Here is a 22,200-nt window from a genome sequence, read left to right as displayed (position 1 = left end):
CCAAGCAGTGCTGCTGCCAGGAGAGTTTTGGTGCGAAAGCGCCACATGGCCCATTGAGCGATAAAGCCGGCGGCGTCTGTAGTAGCGAAACTTCCCAGTGGCGGCGACGCCTCAGGCGCTCGTGAAGTTGGCTCGCGCTTTCTGGCTCGGGCCTCGACGGAGCGTAATGTGCTTTATTCCTCCTCGCCCTTCGTCGCTCCAGGCCAAAGGCACTAGGTGGCTTTTTTCAGGCCCGCATATAGTGCTAGGGGAAAGACGTTCGCTTGCCTAACCTAAAGAAAACCAACGCCGAGGCATGCAAGTGCCACTAAGAGACGCTAAAAAGAAAGATTAGGGTCGCTTACCATTTTTGTTGACATAACGCTCAATAAAGATTCCTTGCATTTGCGTTCCCGTACGTTAAGGTAAACGTCTTGAGGGGACGCACACCAAAACATCTCGCAAAGGTGTTTGCGTTTAACGTATACACGTGAGGCGACAAGTGCTATTCTAAAACTATCTTCTCCCGAGAAATATCAGTGCTTTGGCTGCTGCACAAAAATACGAAGTGATGTCTAGAAAGGCGAAAATGTGAGCCAAGTGGACGTGCTCTAGCGCGTGTCTTGTAGGTTAACACCGTCATTACTCGCGAGACGCGACAAACGCACAAGGGGCGCGGTCGCGAACTTTCCAGCACCGGCAAGCACACGTGTAGTTTGGCCTTAAGAGGAAGCTTTAGCTCGGGTGCTCCCATCTAAATACATGTAAAAGGAGAAGTCGTTTTTATCGGCAACCACAGCACCACATTTGACGAGGTTTGTTGCATTTAAAAGAAAAACTTAACATCTAGTGACTGTTGGTATCGAATTTTTTATTTAGGTCGTCAATTTTTTATTAAAAATTGGCTAAAATCGAACATTTTCAAGAAACTAAACTATCAAGTTTACAACTCTGTAACTCATCAAAGAAAAACGATAATACAATTCTGTGAAATGCATATAATAGCACATACAAAGTGGACAAAATTGATATGCTACACATGAATCTCAAAAATTTAATAACATGGAAATACAGCTTTTGCAGAACCCTTGTACACAAAGCAAAAAAGCACGTAAGATGTAAAATGACATATCCAATTTGTCCGCTTTCCATGATCTAATGGATGCCGTTCACAGAGCCCCGATATCTGTTCTTCATGCAGAGCTATGAACTTTTACCAAGATTTCGAAAATTCTTGTAACAAACTTCAGGTCCTAAATCGAAATTCTGCTTGCAACAGTCACTAGAATTTAACTTTCTCTCTCAAATGCAACAAATTTCATTAAAATCGTTCAAGGGGTTATCTCAGAAAAACGTTTTTGCGTTTTACATGTATTTGAATAGGCCGCGTCGGAGTTGGGCCTTAGCTAAAGCTTCCTCTGGAACGCGACAGCATTGAAAGATCCCCGATTACTCCTCACGCTTTCCGGTAACTGCAGCTCCTGGTAACCATATATGTTTACCAGGGAACGCTGGCGGCGAACGCTATGCACGAAGGCGAGCTTTCTGGTACAGAAATGTAGCCTCGTGCGTGGGCCAATCTTCTGTTATTGTTTCGTACTTTTAACATATCAGTCTGAGAAGAGAAAGAGAGAGAGAAGGACAGGAAAGGCAGGGAGGGCAACCAGACGAGCACCCGGTTTGCTATCCTACCAGTCTGAGAAGATTTAACATAAAATGCATGCGCTGTCGGTGTTTTGTTTCATGACATTTGTTTGTAAGCTGTCATTCTCAAAATTGCGAGCAAAGACTTTGTAAGGAGGGAAGACAAGGTATGCGCATGTTTGATGATGGAAGAACTTTAGTGCCGTACAGAACATTTAGAGGAATTTTAGCTCACGCGACGCCAACACCCGCTACGGTGGCGGACGCGGACACCGAATTTTCTGCGACAGGGGGTCGTGGCTTAACGCTATCTCGTTGAAACTTTTCTCATCGCTCGAACGTCGCTTTGTACCTCTCTGTCTTCCGGCACCTGACACGGAACCTTCTTGGCCGCACGGACTTCCGACATCGCTGCACTGCTCGACGCTTCGCTGTGCTCGCTCACGGGTTGCAGAATCAAGCGTCTTTCCTTTCTTTCGATCACTATCATCATCATCTATACTGCGCACGTTCTCGCCTGCGTTCTAACTGCGCCTCGGTAAGACCAAATAAAAAAAATTGGCAGTGGCTTAGCTCGGCTATGCCAGGACATACGTATACCGAAAGCTAAGGCATAGCATGGTTAGCCTTGGTTAATCTTGATTGCAAGTCCAGGCTAGTCTGGTTGTTTAGCTATGCTGCGGCGTTTAGCCAGTCGTTCGGCGCGCTGTTCGTCTGTTTCCTGGGCCATTTGTTTCCTCTTCATCTCGTTCCAATGTCGATTCCAGACTTCCTCTTGCTTATCAGGATTGTCGCCATCCATACTGCCGCCTCAACTGTGGTTGCGGCGCACGCGAGCTCTCCTTTTCAATCCTCCGACATGTTATCAGGCATGTGACGCAGCTGGCGAAGCGAGAGGAGGCGAGCGCAACGACGAGGAACGCGGTATGACGTCAAACGGCGGGAGCGGAAAGGCGCGGCGCTGCACAGCGGCGGAACACCTGTCGCCTGGTGCTACTAGTGGCGCATGCGCAGTAATGACTAGGGAGCGAGAGAGAGAGAGAAATATCCGCGGCGAGGCGCGCATTGTGACGTCATGTGCCTCCTCGGAGTACCGCCACGGCGAAATCGCCAGTTCGCGGCCAGTAAACATTTCGCTTTACTATTTATTTCCTTGGGTCAGCTGCATCGTGAATGGCGACGGGAATGCGGCAGGGCGTCCATTATCTCCTCGGCAGCGCTCGGCCAGCAGCAGTATGCACTTGCGCCGTCGTCCGACGAGAGCCGACCTTGTTCGCCGAACGCACGCTTGAGAGCAGCGCGATACCACTGCGCAAGCGCTCCGTCACGTGGCTTTATTCATATTTGAAGTAGTGACTTAGTGCGAATAAAAACACGGAAACAAGAAAGACGGGCAAGGACAAGCGGGCTTGCTTGCTTCGCGGGCTTGCTTGCTTCGCGGGCTTGCTTTGCAACCCGGAAAAAAGGACTACGTGAGACGTAGCGTAAAGGAAACTGCTCGATCGGTGGTTTCTGAAGGTGCTGTACAAATCTGCGTATCATACTTGGGGTCCTAAGCCAATAATTAAAAAATTGGGTAATTAAACCTAATTAATTAGTGAGTTATGGGGAAAACAAAACGTTGTCTGAGTTACTATAGGCTATTGCGAATAGTATACGTTCGGTTCAATTCGCTTCCGACGCGCCTTTGATATTTAATTTCTTGGCTCAAGTTACGTGGTACACACTGTAGAACTTCCTAAGAATTTGAGAACTCACTTATACAGCATCGTATAGCTGTCATTGATGTAGCGCTTGTCAGATTGGCATATATCTGTGAATGACTTTTTTTCCCCTTTTGCGCCTACCAACTATGTGCGATTGGCCAACATCGGAATGGAATCAAAAGAAGGCATTTACTACTGAGAAGTTGGGGATTTGAAATTCATCCAAGGAATGAACGATTATAATATACTATAAGCTTAACAAGAAAATGGCCTTGAAACAGTTTAGAATTCTTCAACGGCTGAGCAAGCGTCCCTGTAACAGGCTCGAAGATAAATAATGTCAGTAAACGAAAAACTCCCTCCAAGTTGTTTGAACGTGCCTCCCCCCCCTTCCCCCCGCCGGAATATGACGGCGTTTTCGTTCCATTCTGATACCGAAAGTCAGCAGGTGACCCATAAAGGACTTTTGACGTAAAAGCTTTATATGAATGGATGCTTAGTCTGAGCGTTTTGATCCAGCGGCCGTAGTCTAGGGATGTAGCGATTTCGAAACCTCGTTTTTTGACGAGCTGTAAGCGCCTTCAACACACGAGGGAGGCGGGGAACGCACTGCTCACCTTGGCGTCCAGGACGCAGCCGATCGCGATCTTGGACACCAAGTCGCCGACGGCACAGGTGGTGACCAAGGCGACTGCCTGGAAGCTGACGAGGCCGTTGTCCGCGCCGAAGTCGACGGCGGTCAGCAGGAACGAGGTGATGACGAAGAACGAGACCGCCCGCGACACGGCCACGTGCAAGAACGCCCCGGAAGCGAGCGAGCGCAGGTTGCGCGTCAGTTTGCCCTTCACCGGCTGCCACTGCCCGAGCAGCGGATTGGTCTCGCAGGGCGCCTGGCTTTCTGCGTGGTCGCTTGGATGCACGCGACAAGTGAAGCTTTAGAGCACACACGTGAAGCGAACGCATTTGGCAGTTGGTGAACCGATATCAGCAAAATTCTTGCATGAAAAGAAACAGAGATGTTCTAATGGCTGATGTTCAGGTAACCTTTGTGTGGTGCGCAAAGGAATTCTGCGACAACTGTAAGAACAGAAGAATTAAAAAAATTATATCAAGACAGAAATTTTAACAACTCTACAATTATATAAGAAAGAAAAATCTACGACGCAGTTTTGCCAATGGAACCCGTATCTAAGGTGGCGAAATTTCATATATTACAGGTATTTGGTTGAAGCGCCACTTTATGAACGTATAGTGTTTAAAAAGCTCAGACAATCGAGGTATGTATTTGTATTACGAGATCGCACATATTTAGGCTTGAAGTCCCTGTCAGGGTCATCTTACAGATCTGACATTGACTTTTTGTTGCGGAGTAGTGAAGTAATGAACTTGCCATTTACGTTTCTTAACTTTGTTTGGTAGTTGAAATTTTGTGAATATTTAATGTTTTGCGTGGGCCGACATAAAAAGCAAAGATCATAACTCCATATCTTAACATTCTTCATTAAATTGAAGCAAGTATTACTCTCGTTGGTCTATAGCACTTGTCTGAACCGAGCATGCTCTGTCTCTGTCTCTCTCTCTCTTTTTTCTAATGTATCCGCATAATGGTGGCCTATGTTAAGGTTCTGTTGGATGCAGCAGGGCGATAGTTTTTGGTTAGCGCGCTGGGCTGTTAGGTGCTCCTTCCTGCGATTACCTGGCTTAAATGCCACCAGCAACCGAGGACAAGATTTTTTGTTTACTCTGTCGTTTGGGGTGAAATGGTTCTTGCGTTGGATCGAAATTGGGTTTCTTTGTATTTCTGTCGACTTCCAGCGCTTTCGACAGTACTTATGACGAAGTTGTAGACGTCACCTCCGAAATCATTCATAACGAGAGCGAATTAAAGTTTTTTGCTCCACTCACAGCTCTCGTAAAACCCGCATATCCATTAGCCTCAAGGAGTTCGCGTTGAAGCTGAGCGAGTCAAAGCGAACGTCGACTTACCTAGTAACGGCCAGGGACGTGACGATATCTTTGGTGAAGGACTTCGCGATACAAGCCTTCTCCAAACTGTTTGCGCAGGCGACAGACGGCGAGGTCGCCGGCTCGGCGTAGCCCATGGAACGGGAAGCACCGTCGTCGCTTCGGGGAACACGGTCTACGACGATGCAGCCCGCGAGCATGAAAAGTTCCAGTGCTCCCAGCGTGAGTAGCACGTAGTGGAACGGGAACGCCTTCCGCAGCGCTTCAACCATCAGCGGGAAGACGAATCCCGACAGTGCAGCGACCACGAACACTGATCCCATAACCGTGGCCCGGTAGCGAACAAAGTGACGAGCCACGACCGTGTACGGCACCAAGTCGACGCAGGCCAAGCCAAGGCCTGAAAGTGGGATACGCGAGAAAGAACGTAGTTAGAGCAGCACCAAAGAGAAACACTTACTCAGTTTAGACTGACAAAGTGTTATTTTAAAAGTTAATTAGCTTTAATTTCCTGGTAATTGGTTTAATGTTAAGAGAGCAAATGAAGCTTAGAAATGCCCCTTTACCTTGAGTTTAGCGTCGAAATTCAAGCCTCGTTCGTGCTAAGGGTACAGAATAAATAAGTAAATAAATAAATAAATAAATAAATAGCCGTCATGGTGGCGTTGTGGCTTCGGCGTTGCGCTGCTAAGCCCGAGGTCCCGAGATACTTACCCGGCCGCGGCGGCCGCATTTAGGCGGGGCCGAAATGCAGAAACGCCCGTGTGCCGTGCACTGGGTGCACGTTAAAGAGCCTCAGGTGTCAAATTTCTTCTGCAGCCATCGCACTACGGCGTGCCTCATAATCATATGGTAGTTTTCTTTCATTTTCTTTGTCTTTTTATTTGAGAGAATTTCATACAAATTGGCTCAGGAAGCACAGCAATAGGCCCGGAAAGAGCCTGACTAGGCTATGCCACCTTGACAGCGTAGGCAGCAAATCTTATTTACAGATGATTACACATCATATGCCGACACAGATAGATTACATCAATGCAAATGCAGTGAAATACAGTGAAATATGCAGTTCCTTTTACGGAATGAAAATCACTCAAAATCACACCTAATACACAATGCACGCACATAATGAAATAAACCTACATAATTCACAATGAAAAAAATGTGATTTAACACAAAAGACTACCGAGAATTGGCTCAAGGGTTAAAAATCTCACACCTGCTCCAATAGAAATAGGGCGTTAACTTGTTTCTTGAATTGTGTTGGAGAAACTCTAGAATTTATTAAGTTTAATATGTCATGGCACTTATTGAGGAGTTCTGGCATTTGTCACGCTGGCCTCTGTAAACCATAATTTGTGCGTGATCTGGACTTCACTATTAAGCTCTGTCGTAGTTCATAAGTGGACTGCTTAACTTGACAGGTTTCCTGAAAATTCCTTTTCTTTGCTCGGTATCGGCGTAGGGCTTCCAGGAGATAGTTTTTGTTTTAAGAATTGTTTTATCTGAAGTGTGCTATATCTGGTAAAGTACGATGCAGTGCTTTCAGTGTAAGGGACGTTTCCAATTGATCGTATAGCTCCCTTTTGCAACGATAAAAGATAGTTAAGGTTTGTCTCGATTGTCGTGGACCATACCAGAGAGCAGAATAAAAGACTTGAGTGCACAAGTGCATAGTAGATTTTGCGTTTAACTTTAGAAGGGAGGACTGATCTTTGTTTATTTAACATGCCAATGGCTCTAGATACGTCGGTTTATAACACCTCCACATGAAGAGGCCATGATAAGTTTTCTTGGAACACGACACCTAAAAATCGGATCACAGATGTGTGTTGGATAGGTACTCCTTGAAATTCCAAAAGTAAGGCTGGTACATTTGTTGTTCCTTTCGACCTAGACAACAAATACCCCGTTTTTTCTGTATTTAGTTGCATTCTATTTGATATTAACCCCGTATTTGGATTTTAAAGCCATTTATTTGCTTCTGCGCATATTTCATGTGTGTTGACTCCTGAAAAAAATAAATGTTTGTGATGTGCGCAAGGCACCATCTTTTTACGCCCTTTAGCATTTATAATATCATTTATATACAGTAAAAAAACAGTACAGGTCCGAGAATAGACCTTGGGGGACTCCAAATTTAATAGTTTCCATCTCCAATTCAACTTTATTTATTACTGTGAACTATGACCTGGAAGTTAAATAGCTTTGTGTTAGATGTAGTGCTATACCTCGGATACGTAAGAGGAGTTCATGCTGCACGCAGGCAAACGCCTTTCTAACGTCTAGAAAGATACCTAGTGTGAACAGTTTATTTTCTGTTTTCGAAAATTTCTTCTTTAATTCCAAGAACGGCTGTTTCCACCGATTTATTTTTACAAAGTCCGTATTGATCCTTCCTGACTATGTTGTGAGTATTAAAGAAATGATGTGTTCTGCTAGCTTTGAGAATGCAGAGAGGATAGAAATCGGTCTAAAGTTATTTAAGTCGTCAAAACATCCTCCTTTATGAAGGGCAGAAACTCTTGCTTGTTTCGTTTTGTTTGAAAACTCGCCTGTTGTCAGAATAATGTTGCAAATGTGCGCCACAGGGACTGCAACTACACCGCTTACAATTTCGGTGGTTTTGGCTTGACTTATTCGTAAGGGTCACAGGCGAAATTATCTTTCATAGACAGTACTACGCCCTACACTTCATGTTGGTCTGTTGGAGATAATAAAACAATTGATGGACAGTTCACAGCCATGTAATTTTCACATGATATATGAAGCGGGACATCTGAGGAGGAGCCCACTGTAAGAAAGTGTTTGTTGAACAAGTTTCAGATCTCTCTTTCAGAGGCACCAGGTTTCTCAAAATAAATCTTTCTGGTCATTGGTTTTTTTGTTTACTATTTCCTTGAAAGTATCCCACAAAAATCTGGAATTGCCGTCATCATTAAGAAATTTATTCATATAGTATTCAGCTTTCGCTCTTTTGACGTCCTTGTTAAGTTTATTGCGCCGTCTTTTTATATTCACGAAGATCATGTTCATCTTTTGTGTTCAAGAATAATTGGAAAAGGCGTTCGCGAAATTTACTCCTTTCGTATAGTTGGATAGTTATCCACGGTTGCCGCAATTTTCTGCGTTTTCTTCGAGGCTTGAGTGGAAAACAATGATTATATAGGGACCTAAATGGGGACATAGAACCCCAGAATAAATATATAAATAGAACTTCAACGTGAGGTCGCCACCCTTCTCTCGCTTTCGCGCCTTTCCAGGCTTATAGCCTCTTCACGGTGATACTGCACCGCGCACGGAACAAACGAGGACACAATCCCTGACTCGCAACTCAGTTTATTTTGGAGAGGTAGTTACTTATATATATATACCCAGGCTAACTAAAGAGAACATGTGCAAGATGGTACAGATATATAATATAAATATAAGGGTATATAATATATAACAGGATATAGCATGCAAGAGCATATTATCAAACCTTCCAACGTAAGAGTGACTTTTGTTTGCATCAATATAAAAACGCAATTTACTAACACAGCTGAACTTATTTTTCTCTTTAGTATCTTTTACTCCACGGCCCCATTTCGTCCTCCCAGCTGCCCTCCTGGCGTCGCTGCGAGTGGTTTTTTAGCACCTAAGTTGGGACTACCATAGTGAGACGGTGCCAAGAGTAAGATAAAATGCATAATACCAGGAATTTCACGCGGAATGGACTCTGACGTGTTGAAAAGTTCTGGTTTCTCGTTTCTCAAAACCCTCTTCAAATTGTTTTAAGTGACACCTAATACTGCAATAAACGAGAAGAACGGTGGTTAACTGAGGGGCCCGTTTTTATTAGTCATATCATATCATATTATGGTATGACCTAATACCGCAGTAACAGTCGGGGGCTACAACGTATCGCTCTCGATTTATTTTATTCGGCTTTACTTGACGCCCGATTTTGGCTAAGTAAGAACTAGTGTGGGAATAAAATTAATGCAGTTTTTTTCCCCGCTTGATTCTTCTCCAATGACCGCCAAATTGAGCTTGAAAATATTTGAAAATAGTACGAGGATAACACACGAAGCTAACAATTTTGTTAGCAGTTCAAGCTGCAGAAATTGTGAAAGACTTCATTCTGTAGGTTTGGTAGCCTACAGAACGCATTCCTGACTTCCTGCGCTGTGTTTTTGTTTTTACGTATGCGTTACGTGATGCCGGCTTCCATGACATTTCACGCAAAGATGGTTTTCTTTACATTATTTTCCATTTCACTGAGCACATCGCAGAACTGTGCGCCATTTGTTTGCTTTTTTTTCTGCCGTGTTCCACGAGCGCAAAGGAAAGGCAACGAGTGCCGCCACACTATGTCAGCCGAGCTCGCCGACTTATGTGTTGTACAGTTTGATTAAAAGCTTTGTGCTTCAAGCACGATAACTGATGACAGGTCTCTGTGACCGTTTATAGGCCTGGCGTGGATCTTCAAGCGCGCAAGCACTTAGTGCTCTCTCTCTTTCCCATTCTCTCTATTTCTCTATCTCGTTTTACCAATTTGTCCGGTATTTTCTAGGGCAGGGTATCAAACCGGGCGTGCGTCTGGTCAACCTACCTGCTTTTCCTTGCTTCTCACTCTCTGCATCTCAAGCTGTCACTGGAAATGACCCGAACGAGCCGTGGCATCTAAACAGCAGCTATCAACTGACTTCATTTTCAGAAGGACCTGAACAAAAGAAAGGCAGTAAAGTGCCTGTTATGCATTTGCCGTCTAGCTGGTCCGTGTTTTGGTTTTTCCTCGCCTTCGTACATTTACAGCGCACTCTTGAGATGCGATGAACCAAAGAAAGGCCAGTTTGTGGCTCTCCGGACTTTTGGTGAGTTTCTTTTATTCAACTTGTGCTTAAAAAATACTCGCCGGTTGTTTTAGACGAAGGATAAACTAGAACAATATTTGGGAAATCTCAGGGTGTTCATGGTACCGCTGGATGATTTATTTACTTGCCAGGAGGCCGTGTGCTTTCTGTTTGCACCGCGCTCATGTGTTGTTGTTTCCTGTTCTGTCAGCGTTGTTTACCGATCACGTCCCGTAGTTCGTTGCAGCCTTACCGAAGAGGACGCCGTAGAGGAAAACGACGAGTCCGAAGCTCTGTACCAAGCCGCAGGCCATCACAGGCAGCGCGCAGAGCAGGGCGCCGGCCACCATCAGAGTCCTGTCCGAGAGCCATATGCCGAGCAATCCGTACAGGGGTCCTGCGGTTCAAGATGTACGAGCCGTAGTGTTAGCTAGTGCACGAGTGTAGAGACAATATCCCTAACGTTTAAGAATTTTTGGGCACATATAGTCGTCCCACATAGGGACGCCCTGCAATCTTTGCCATAAGGCGTAGGAAACTTTAGGACTCCTGACGCTGTTGACAACCAGAATATACACGATGCACGACCTTCGATGAATCGTGTCGTCAGCCGTTAATTTTCAGGTGCCTTCGTGCACCTACTGACTATAGGTCTTAGTGTTTTCGAGCAATCGCGTAATTCGTGATGTATGCTTTGCACAGTTACGTCGTTCAAGCTGATAATCCTCGAAACTCACCCTCCAAACGAAATCTCACCTTCAAAACGAGGTTTCGCAGTTATTCAAACAATTTACCGCTCGCTCGGCCTAGTCAAACGTACTTTGAAGCACGCACCTACCCAGATGCGTAAGCTCGCCCACCGTTCATTTGTTTGTCCGAAAATAGAATATACTTCCGCCATTTGGGATCCAGGTGAGGCCTGCCTACCTCATAACATTGAATCCTTGCAGAACCGTGCTGTACCCATTATATTTTATGATTACTCACGTCGTTCTAGCACCATGTCGCTGAGAAGTCGAGCTCATTTAGAAAGCAAATCACATCGTCGCAAAATCGAGCATCTTTCACTCTTCCACAAGCTTCATCATCATTCATTTCTTCACGATGACTTCTTTCAGTCTGCTGCAGCCATTGTTCCACGCTGCGATGACTCGTGTAATGTTAAGTGCCAAACGTGCCTCTCCCATTGTTTTGCAAGTTTATTCATACTGCGCACTATACTCGATTGGAATAATCTGCCATCATACATCGCCGCTGAAACTAATATAAGGAAGTGCCAGAAGCTAACGAACACTGAGCAGGTGGACCGACATTAATTTTTTTTACAGCGAAGCTGTTAAGGCCTACTTTCTCCACTATCTTGCCCACGTGTAAAAAAATATTCCGAGTACAGTGCAATACCGGGCCGACCCGCGGCGGAGGTGAAGCAGGCGTTAAGCACTCCCCATACGTGGGCCGATGCCGAAGGTAGTGCAATGCCGTACCCACCCGCGTCGGAGGTGTAGTTTGCCATTAAAGGGCCCACATAGCTTCGCTGGTCATCCTTCTTCACAGAGTGAAAGGGCTTTCCTTTATTTTTCACGATTTCCATTAACCGAAATTCATTTTGATCTTATTTAGCGATAATTTACCGTTTCTCCCCATTCTTCTGTTTATTCAGTTTTAGGATCCTTGATAATGTATGCTCTGTACTAATTTTCGTCGTAATGTAACTTGAATTCAGTGCACATGTATAATTTTTTTACTTATTTTGTATTGTGCTTGCACTATGCCTTTCCTTGTAAATTTTCTTAACGTTCTTTATTTTTTATTATTGATTATACCACACTGTTTACAAAAGTGTTGCGATTTCACTATATGTTTATTGTTGTTATACTCATCAGTGGCGTTGCCAGAAATTGGGGGGGGGGGGGGCTCACGTGGCAGCTCGGCCTCCCCCTTATAGAATTTGTCGAGGGATCAACTACATTAATAATAACTGCATTGCCATTGCCAAAGATGCGGCAAACGAATTCTTGAACGCTACGCACTGTCATGACAAGTAAAATATGTATTTTTTCATAAAAGAATATACTAGTATGTCTCAAAAACTGTGCCCGAAATAACTGATATCAATGCTGTCATGTTTCCTGTCTATTTATTAAGTAAATAAAGTATCACCCGAACTTTAGAACTATATTAGTTGGAGACGAGCAAAGCGCTGCATGCCGCTGATATGAACTATGTAAAAGCCATGTAATGAACAAGTAGAGGGCAAACATTTTAATGAAACCTTGTTAACCTCCTTGCCTTTCTCTCATTTGCATCTATCTCTCTCTGTCATTCAAGAACCTTGTTTATATTTTTGTACATTGCAACGACCAGGAAAAAATCTCAATGACGCTGTCCTTTGTGACAATGAATTGCGCCGAACCAGCTGTCACGGGTCGTGTATTGTGAGTAATTGCACCGAAATTATAGTCGTAACAGAGAGCACATATAAAAAGCAGGAGTTATGCAAAATATACGAGGGCGAGTCAAATGAAAGTGAGCCAATGCGAATATATGACAAATGGGGTACTTTATTTAAAAGTAGTCTCAATGAGGATTTGGACATTTGTTCCACTGACTAACGAGTCGAGTGATTCCCGACTAATAAAAATCATTGGGTTGCTGCTTCAAATAGTCTGTAACTGAGTCTCTCACGTCATCGTCCTACATGAATATAGTTCCGTTGAGCTGGTTTTTTTCTTCATATGCTCCAAAATGTGGAACTGGGCTGTATGGCGCATGTTCCAGTGTTTCCCACTTGAACTTTGCCAGTTTTGTGGTAACCACATCAACGACGTGGTTGATGACCACGTTGTTGAATAGATGACCCTATTTTCTAAATTTTCCACATCGTTTGCTCTTGATTGCGACGCGCAGCCGATCCGACGTTTCACAATATCGGAAACGATTGATAGTCTGTCCATGTTTAGCAAATTCGATCAATAATGGCCCCTGACAATCGAAAAGAAGTCAACAACACCTTTCCGGCCAAAATGACGGCCTTTGCTTTCCTTGGGGTGGGGAATTCAAACGTTTCCACTGTAAGCTTTGCCGTCGTGTTTTAGGCTCGTAGCAGCAGCACCATGATTCCTCCCCGAACACAAGTGCAGACAAGAAGTCTTCATCCCCATTGTGATACCGGATAAGGGGAGTCAAGGCTGCGCCGAACCCCTCCGTCTTCTGGCGGTGGTTCAAAATCTTCGGCATCCATTGCGCACACAAGAACTGATAACGGAGGTGTTCATAAATAATGGTGTGACCCGAACCGTGACTGATATTCACACGCCCTGCCGATTTATCAATGCTTTTCCTCCGTTCTTGTCTAATCAGCCTTTGCAATTGTGTTGGGGGTAATAGCACGGTGGCTTTGGCCCGGTCTTGGATCGTCTTATTAACCTTCACGTCCTTCTTTGAACTATTTCCTCCAACGCTTCACAGTGCCCAATGAAATGCAATGTTCAACGTACACAGCAGTCATATAGCGACTAATTTATTTTTGGAAAACATCTTCAGCTGTCAAAAACCTCACGACACCACGCTGTATAACTTTTGAAGCGTTCATTATGTCACACAACCATGTTCAACGCAGTGTGTGAGAGCATTAAAGGACATTTATCCCCACACCTGTGTGTTACTTTTTTAAATGAGAGATGTCTACGTGCATGCCTCGCAGATAATGAACCGAACCATTATTGCGCGGGGTTGGTTGGCTCACTTTCATTTGACTCGCCCTCGCACATTAGGAATGCGAAGATAGATTGGAATATACAAATACGGAGATACAGCTTGATAAAGCGCAAGAAAGTGTCACCGGAAATAAAGTCCGCTGCACGTATACACGAAACCTCGCAACAAGATATTTAAATATACATATAAGTATCCAATAAATCTACGAATCTAAGAAAAAGTCACTGTATGTAATGCGTCAAACTAGGCAAATAAACATCTTGCGCATCCACCGATTCACAGATCACAGCTCCCCCTCCCTCCACTCCCCCGGATGTATCGCGCACGAGAGGAGGCGGCGCGCCTACTCCCCGCTTTTCCCCCTTGCGCACACAAGACTGAGCCACCATCGTCGGCTCACCCATGCCACACCTCACCCCTGCGCTTTCATTCGCACATACAGCATGCGGTGCGGGGTCACGATGTTATCGCCACGGAACATGAGGGCGACGGTGACGGCAGGAATGCGCCTGGATGATCCATATAATTGCTATCGCAATAATATACTAAGAGTATCCGGCAACGGAAGCGTCCCGTGGCCCATTACCTTCCGCCAAAGAAGTAACAAAATCGAACCTACACCATGCGACAATTTGCTGTGCCACAACAATGTCATTCTTTTTTGTGGGGTTGGGGCACCGAAATGAAAAAAAGAAACGCAAAGGAAAGTATGTTGGCCACAATCGAATGCCTACTTTGGGCACCTAATGTGGCTACCGAAGGAATATCGAAGAAAACTCGAGACGTTTGGTCTACAGAGAACCATATGCATACTGCTCAGTATCATACACCGGCGAGACAATACTTTCCGGAGAGGTTGCGCTCAAGCGAACGCTTTGCAATACGTCGAGTCCCCTCAGTGATGGCGGCGAAAGGCCATTGTTTCTTTTTCTCGTCTGCTAGCCACAAAGCGTCCAAAACTCTGCCAGGCGGAAATCCACTCGACCAGAGAAAAACAAACGCGCACCGAAGGGCGCCCCGCGGTGGTTGAGGCAACAAGAGGAACACGCATGCGCTTTCGCTGGCTCTACCTGCCCGCGCGGGTAGCGAGAACAAGAAAATTGAAGACGCTCAATGTGTTCTCGCGAATAAAAGTCAAAGTAAAAAAAATTAAATTATGGGGTTTTACGTGCCAAAACCACTTTCTGATTATGAGGCACGCCGTAGTGGAGGGCTCCGTAAATTTCGACCACCTGGGGTTCTTTAACGTGCACCTAAATCTAAGTACACGGGTGTTTTCGCATTTCGCCCCCATCGAAAAAGTCAAAGTAGAAAAATAAACAGGAACGTAGTTACCTTTGCTGGCTTTAGGGACTTGATATGGATGCTTTGGCGCAGGTGAAAAAAAAATGTTGATATTCTTTTCTGTGTCATGACAGCACAAATGACAAACAACGCTTCGTCTCATCGGACCTCGTTGTGTGCTTTGTCACCTCGTCTGATAGTGTGTTGATTTGGCTTGTCTCGTTGTATGTTCCGATGTACAACTTTAAAGAGTCTATGTACCTTTGGCGTCAAGTGTTTATAACAACATTAAACCCACAAAGTTCCAGAATCAAAAATCTCAAGCACGTCTTTGACAATGTCAACGCACGTTTCTCATCAAAAGTTTATGAGAACTCTGTACCCATAATGTTTCAGAATTGCAATCGATACACTCCGTAGTTTCCCCGGCCTCGGCGAGATACCGCGACGAGCCTGCTCTCTATCAAAAGGCCCTGGAAACTTTGTGCTTGGATGGGACTCCTTGCGTTACGGTATGTGACTCCCGGTGCATGGGCCTTGCTGCGAAATCCAGCCCGATTTGGCAACGTTCGTGCTGAAATGTTTTTTCGAACGTGAAAGTGACATCCTAGACAAAATCCAGCATAATTATTGCCGCCAGGGGTTGTTTTGGTCGGCGGCGCATGCCAGCACGAAAAAAATTTGAGGGGGGGGGGGCTGAAGCCCCATAAGCCCCTCCCCCCCCTTGCTACGCCCCTGATGCTCATGTATTGTATTAGCCCAACCTTCTATGTAATACCTTCACTGAGGGCCTTTAGGGGCACTTTTGTATACATGAAGTATCCGTAATACTGAGAAGCAGACAATACGTGTCTGTTGTGTATGTTACCTGAGAGCTGCGACATGATGATGGCGATAGTGAGTGGCCACGATGCTTTCTCTCGGTTGACATGAAGCATGTCCATGAATCCCAAGTACATGATGGACTCCGACCTGACCACCATCGTGCCGAAGAAGACAAAGACCGCGACTGAGGCCGCCACTGGCCAGCAGGCCCGCGTGTCCGGCAGGGCCATGGTCGCGTCTGCTGGTTCCCACAAGCTGCGGCCGAGGTCCCGCTCTCCGAGCACCTTTCGTCCACCTGCGGAGCCAGTATGCGCCTGCGAGCGGTGCGTTGCATGTTATAACGAGGCTGACACGTGGGACAACGCTGCCAAATTTAACGACGATTCGTGAGAAAGAAGCGGTACCAGAACTTTACGCTCGTATGTCGCCCCCTAACGCGTCTTTGACCACTGAGATGTGGATTTTTAGGGCAGAAATAAATACGGCAATAATTTTATAAGCAAGCTACATAACTACAGTTACCCTTGCAATGTACTTGTATCAGTAGCAGAAAGTGGGTTAAATAACTTAATACAGAATGGCACGCACATGAGCAGTAGTGACAATATGACAAATGTGATCGTTCCGTATTTGCATAACGTATCACACATGCTAAAGAAATTTGGGCGAAAGGTTAATGTAGGTGTAGTATTTCCCGCTCCGCACAAATTGCTGAGCTTACGCAGTGCCGCAGATACGTTTGCCAAAGAACGCGCAGTTTGTAAAAAGTATCTTCGGCCCCTTCTAGTGTTACGCGCAAACAATGTTGTGTATCACCTTCCGTTATCGTGCAGCAACATTTACATTGGGCAGCCAGGGAGACGCCTGAACGATAGGTTAAGAGAACATAACCTAAACATTGAATCGATACCGGGATGGTCATTTGTCTGTGCATTGCAGTGATTGTGGGTGTAAACCCTTGTTTAAGAAGTGTTTTGTTTTGTATAGAAATGTAGACAAAGTTACACGAGTTGTTGAAGCTGCTTTGATGGCGAGGGCCACTGATAACTGCATCAGTTTGCCTTCAGTTTCTCTGACTACAAGTGAACTTGCCTTCATGGAAGCGGCCGGTTTTCATGCGTGGTGATTGGAATCTTTTCGGTGTGTGGGTCTACCAGTACGGCGGTTTTCTGGAAATAAACGCTCAGTTGAAAGTTAGCGCTCACTCCTGTTGTCTAGCTTTTGTACATGTCTTCCAGCGCTATGACCCCCATTGCTACATAACAGGGTCGCGAACTCAAGCGTTTACGCTCGCGTGGCTATACAAGATCGGGCTCGCCGCGACTCCGTTATGTGCGGCTTGTAACATTTTACCTGATGTCGAACACTATTTGTTGGAGTGTTCTGAAGTTAGTACAGAGCACAAGTTTTGTTTTATGCACGCTAGCGTCTAGGCTCTCTTTCGTGCTGTTGTGAACGACGTGATGTTTCTTCGTCGGCACCGGGCATTCAGGATGGAAGTGTCCCGACTCCGCGTCAAGTTTTTAGGTGGCGTATACTTAGCCAATGGTTGATAGCCCTTGGCAGGTTGCGTCGGGGGCGGACGAGCTGGCGTGGCACGCGCGGGACGGATCACACGCTGCGGGCTCGTGTCCCGTTCTACCTCGCTGTGCGCGTCCTTGTGTTCACCCATCTAGCTCTGCGCTTCTAAACCGCGACGAACTTTTTCCTGAAACCAGGCGCTCGGGCGGATCATGTCTTGCAAGGCTAGTTCGCCTGCAGCATACAACGTCCTCCTCCTAAGGATAATTTAGCATCATCTAAGGACACCGATTGGCATAATTAACAGCGCAACGCCGTCACCAGTCTATGCTGCGTTACGGAAATACAAAACCTCTGCGTTCTTACACCCTTATGAGGCATACTCCGAAAAAAAAAAGACAGTGAAAAAGAAAAAAAAAATATGCGGATCGCATGCACTGTGGGAATCGATGTAAGTGAAATTTTCTGTGCTGTTTGCTTTGATTCACAATAATTAGCGGTGATGTTGACGGCGAATGTTTAATTTGCTCAACGTTTAGTCCAACACGAGAGTGGTGAGTTGGTGTTAAACGTTACCTTGCGTGCATAACTGCTGTTTGTCTGTGTAGTACACAGAACACACAGGGTGAGGTGTTTGCTTGAGGCGTTGTTGTGCGCCATACTTCATGCCCACTGAGAGGCTTAAGCATATTCATTACCTCAGATGGCACATCATATCGTGCAACAAGTATTCAACTTTAATTGAATTAGGGGGCTGTACGTACCAAACACTGTAGGAACGTCGTAGTGGGGGACTCCGGATTAATTTTGACATCGTGGTGTTCAATAATGTGTCCCTAAATCTAAGTGCACGACTATTTTTTTTATTTGGCTCCTGTCTAAATGGGGCTGCCGCGGTCGGGATCAAATCCGCGACCTCGAGCAACGCCACAGCCGCGAAGCAACCGCGGCGGTTGCTTCGCGGTTGCTGTACCAAACTGTACATTTTTTGCATTCATTTGTTCATTGTTCAGGCTCCTTATTCTTATTGTATCAACTGTTCCTTTTATCAAATCTTGCTCTGTAATATGCACCTCCCCTCTGTAATGTGCAAACCCTGAGGGCAAAACAAACAAACAAACAAACAAACAAACAAACAAACAAACAAACAAACAAACAAACAAACAAACAAACAAACAAACAAACAAACGACCAACCGACCGACCGACCGACCGACCGGCAGCAGCAGCAGCAGCAGCAGCAGCAGCAGCAGCAGCAGCAGCAGCAGCAGCAGCAGCAGCAGGCATAAAAACTTCGCTTTAAAAATATGGGGCACAATTCCGAGATTCCTAGAGAAGCACTCAAGCTCCAAGAGTCGTGTACAGTTGGGCTACTTCGCGTTATCACTGAGAGGTGTACTGATATGCGGCTTCAGTAACACGTACGTGATAAGGTTGGCACGAAAGTGGAGCGGTACACTTCAAAGCTTCTTAAAGCCTGCGGATCCTTGCTTTCAACGTATGCTCCAGAGTTACGCCGATATGCTAAATGTGGGACCGCATGTGAACGCACGTGGTGGAACAAGCGATAGGGTGATGACTGTTTCTATCGTGAGCCATAGAGTTTCATGCAAAAATGCATCGAGTACGACCCGGCATGTATTATTATTAATAAAATGTGTTATTCTTATTGTTGTTAGCAATATTACTACTACTGCTACTACTCCCTTCGTAGGACGTCACTTTAAATACAGAAAATGTTTTTTTTGTCGAGTCCCGACATGAAATTGTGACGTTCCTGCATTTAGGCGACTGTTTGGTACTCGGGACCATCGTTTCCGAGCCAGCCGGGCAGTGATGATGACGAGTGATGAAAACGCTGGCGCATCATTTGCTTGACGCTATCCAATCGATGAATGGTACTGGCTGGGCACAGTGATCCCCCATTGCAGGCAGGGCAAACGTGTGGGCTCTTTTCATGCTAATCCGCGTGCGCTGTAGATTTGCCATGCGTATTGCCAACTGGCCGAAACCTTTGCAAATTACGCCCGCCACATTGTTGCGCCGCCTTCGGCTCTGGATAGCATTTACAAAGGATCACTTATTCCTCATTGGAATTGGTGCCGCGCCTACGCGGAAAATAGAGACAAACACCAAGGACCATGGGTCATTGTTCCTTATGACGCTGAGCGCGGTCTCCTCCGGACGTAATTAAGCAGGTCCATGGGCTCAAGCCTTTTTCGGAAGCAAAGATTCATAGAACTTGGCCGTGGTGTCGCTAGCGGAGAAATCCATGACAACATTACTGCAATTCTCGCAGTCGTCAGGTCTCTGCGACCGCTTATAGACTCGATGCGCGTCTTCACGTGTGCGCTCAACTCTATTGCTCTGTATTCCCCATTAAGTATCTTTCCTCGTCCCTTCATTACCTTCCGCATTAAAGGGTACAGAAAACTGACTGTGCGCCTGATTAACCTCCCTGTCTTTCCTTTCTTCAATTTCTGATCGTGCCCAGTCGGGAGTCACATGCCTCGACTACGAGATGAATGTTGGTTAACAGAGCCTCGCAAAGTGTGCAGTTTGTTTTGTGACGAGTTACCCTTAAGCATTTTAAACCAAAGTTCACAACGCATGATGATGCAATCAAGCAATGAAGTAAAACGCTCATGGAAAGTTAGCCAAGGATGAACACTCGCGCAGAAGGTGTTGTTGCTATGGCAACGAAACTGCCTGACATTTAGGCCCCCTTTCTCGGAAGCCAGCTTGTTGAGCTATTGATTGCATGTGGCGTGTTGCATAAAGTGTTAATATGTCTGCTTGGTTCCAGTGATTAAATCGCGTGTGAGAGCACAGTGCTAGCAAGCGCATTGCGCTCTTACATTTTTTTTTTTGAACTATGACTTGTTATTAAAGCAATGTGTAATGGGGGAGAAGCGTACTATGCTAGTTAGGAAAGATGGTCGAGAGCAGCCTGCTGTTGAGCGGTCAGTCGCGGCGTGGCACGAAACCGAAAACTGCAGTAAGGCAATACGACGAATAACATCACTGCAGGACAAATATTTGTTTCGTGGATAACACGTACCATTGCAAAGGCAACCGTGCAAGTTCGTGCAGTCTTTGCCCTTAGAATATACCGTCGATGCACTATTCGTATATTGCCTTTTCCCTTTTATTTACGCTAGTATGTGTAAACGAAATAAGCCAAATATCGCTTCTAGTTTGGGGGAATGCTTGCAGCGCCGTTATAAGTTAGCAAACGACAACTAAAACACGACAAATACCGAGAAAAAGAAAGGAGAAGTCTTAAGGCTCTTCGTCTGGCTATTATGCATGGTACTTCACACACGCCTTGACAAATATAAGCCCTCTTGCTGAAATGTTGGCCGCGGTCTAAGTTTTATTTATCTCTACTTCAGTCCTAGCTTCTTGATTGAATGATATCAGAAATAGCATGTTATGGTTATCATGGCCAACGCACGCACAACATAGATCGGCATAAAGTAACAAAGAAATAGAGACACGGCGATCATCATTCGAGCAGTAACGTCCAGAAAGGTCACAACAGAGACAAAATGGCGGTCCTCAGTCTTTTGCTGGCGGTACTCGTATTCTTTCTGCTGTGCTCTGGAACGACTGGCGCATCAGCACATGGCGCTTATTTCTCACCGAAGGCTTTAATTCCAGAGCAGACAGGCCCTCGTCACCTTACATTGTGAGATATGTCCGCTTACTGATTGCTTCTGCCTGAGACAATGCATTGCGCGGGCTCCGTTCGCGTTGAAGCGCTGTAGCGAGCCCTTGGACGTCGCTTACAGCCCGTCCGGCGACTGTAGTTGTGTACACAGCAGTTGGAAGCCCGTTATCGGGCAAGTTCCTCGTGCCTTGCTCTTCAGTAGCGGTTTCGGCCACCCGGTTTCGGCGAATGTAGAGCACAATGATCCCACACGATGAGTACCTAAAGCTACAGTGCATATCTGTCTACGGAAGGATGCCTTTGGGACTTTTTTATTGCACATGACAAGGATTAAATTTGACCTCAAGGACTGACCTGACGTGGATGGTGAGGCAGTCCCGATAAAAACTGCCTGCAGTCGAAATGAACATTTCTGCAGCCCGGCATATTTCGGTGTAGCGTAAAACAAATTCAGACACACATTCCTATTCGGGTACACAGGGAACGCAGGAACGTTGTTTCGAGAAGCCAATGAAGTTATCTGATCAACGTTTAACAGAATAAATCAATTTTGTTGGAAGAACTGGACAACCTCACGTAATTATTGGACTCAGAATATTGCGTCAGAACCCTGAACGCCCACACACACAAAAAAAGGAAAAAGAAAATATTTAAGTTCCTGAGTTCAATATGCTGAAATAGTATAACTTACAGTGCGAATGAAAGCTCCAGCAACAGTTGCAAGTCAGCGAGTCCTGCTAGTCCAAGTCTCCAGTCGGCCAATGAAATCTGTGTATAGAAAGGATGAAGCCTGATCCATGACTCATCGTTTCCGACATATGGTGCCGTACTGTGGCGGAGCGTCTGACAAAAGAAGGGTCGCAGAGCAGCGCCTCCAAGTGATTACACTGTCCTTGTATCGGTTGTGCCGCTGATAGACGGCGCAAGTTGCAACGCCTGCATACCCTCATCCGCCGTCGGTCGTTCTATACTGCCGTCACCACAATGTTGACAACACTGGCATGAGCCGCTAAGTGAACGGGAGATGGCACGAAGCGTCCCAACCGTGTATGCGG

The 22,200-nt window shown here is 45.7% G+C and overlaps 1 protein-coding gene across 1 annotated transcript in view; it reads right to left on the bottom strand.

Annotated features, from left to right (window-relative positions):
• The window catches only part of LOC126542938 (monocarboxylate transporter 13-like), a 45,041-nt gene that overhangs the window by 10,659 nt on the left and 12,182 nt on the right, over positions 1-22,200 (bottom strand). Inside the window, exons 2-5 of the mRNA XM_050190056.3 lie at positions 15,996-16,266; positions 10,380-10,523; positions 5,316-5,694; positions 3,947-4,238 (exon numbers count right to left, since the gene is read on the bottom strand). Of these exons, the coding sequence (XP_050046013.1) occupies positions 3,947-4,238; positions 5,316-5,694; positions 10,380-10,523; positions 15,996-16,266 (1,086 nt within the window). The remainder of the gene's footprint in view (positions 1-3,946; positions 4,239-5,315; positions 5,695-10,379; positions 10,524-15,995; positions 16,267-22,200) is intronic.

This window comes from Dermacentor andersoni, chromosome 2, assembly GCF_023375885.2.
Source record: "Dermacentor andersoni chromosome 2, qqDerAnde1_hic_scaffold, whole genome shotgun sequence".
NCBI lineage: Eukaryota > Metazoa > Arthropoda > Arachnida > Ixodida > Ixodidae > Dermacentor > Dermacentor andersoni.
Note: the sequence above shows the minus strand (reverse complement) of the source record. Positions and strands in the feature narration are given on the sequence as shown.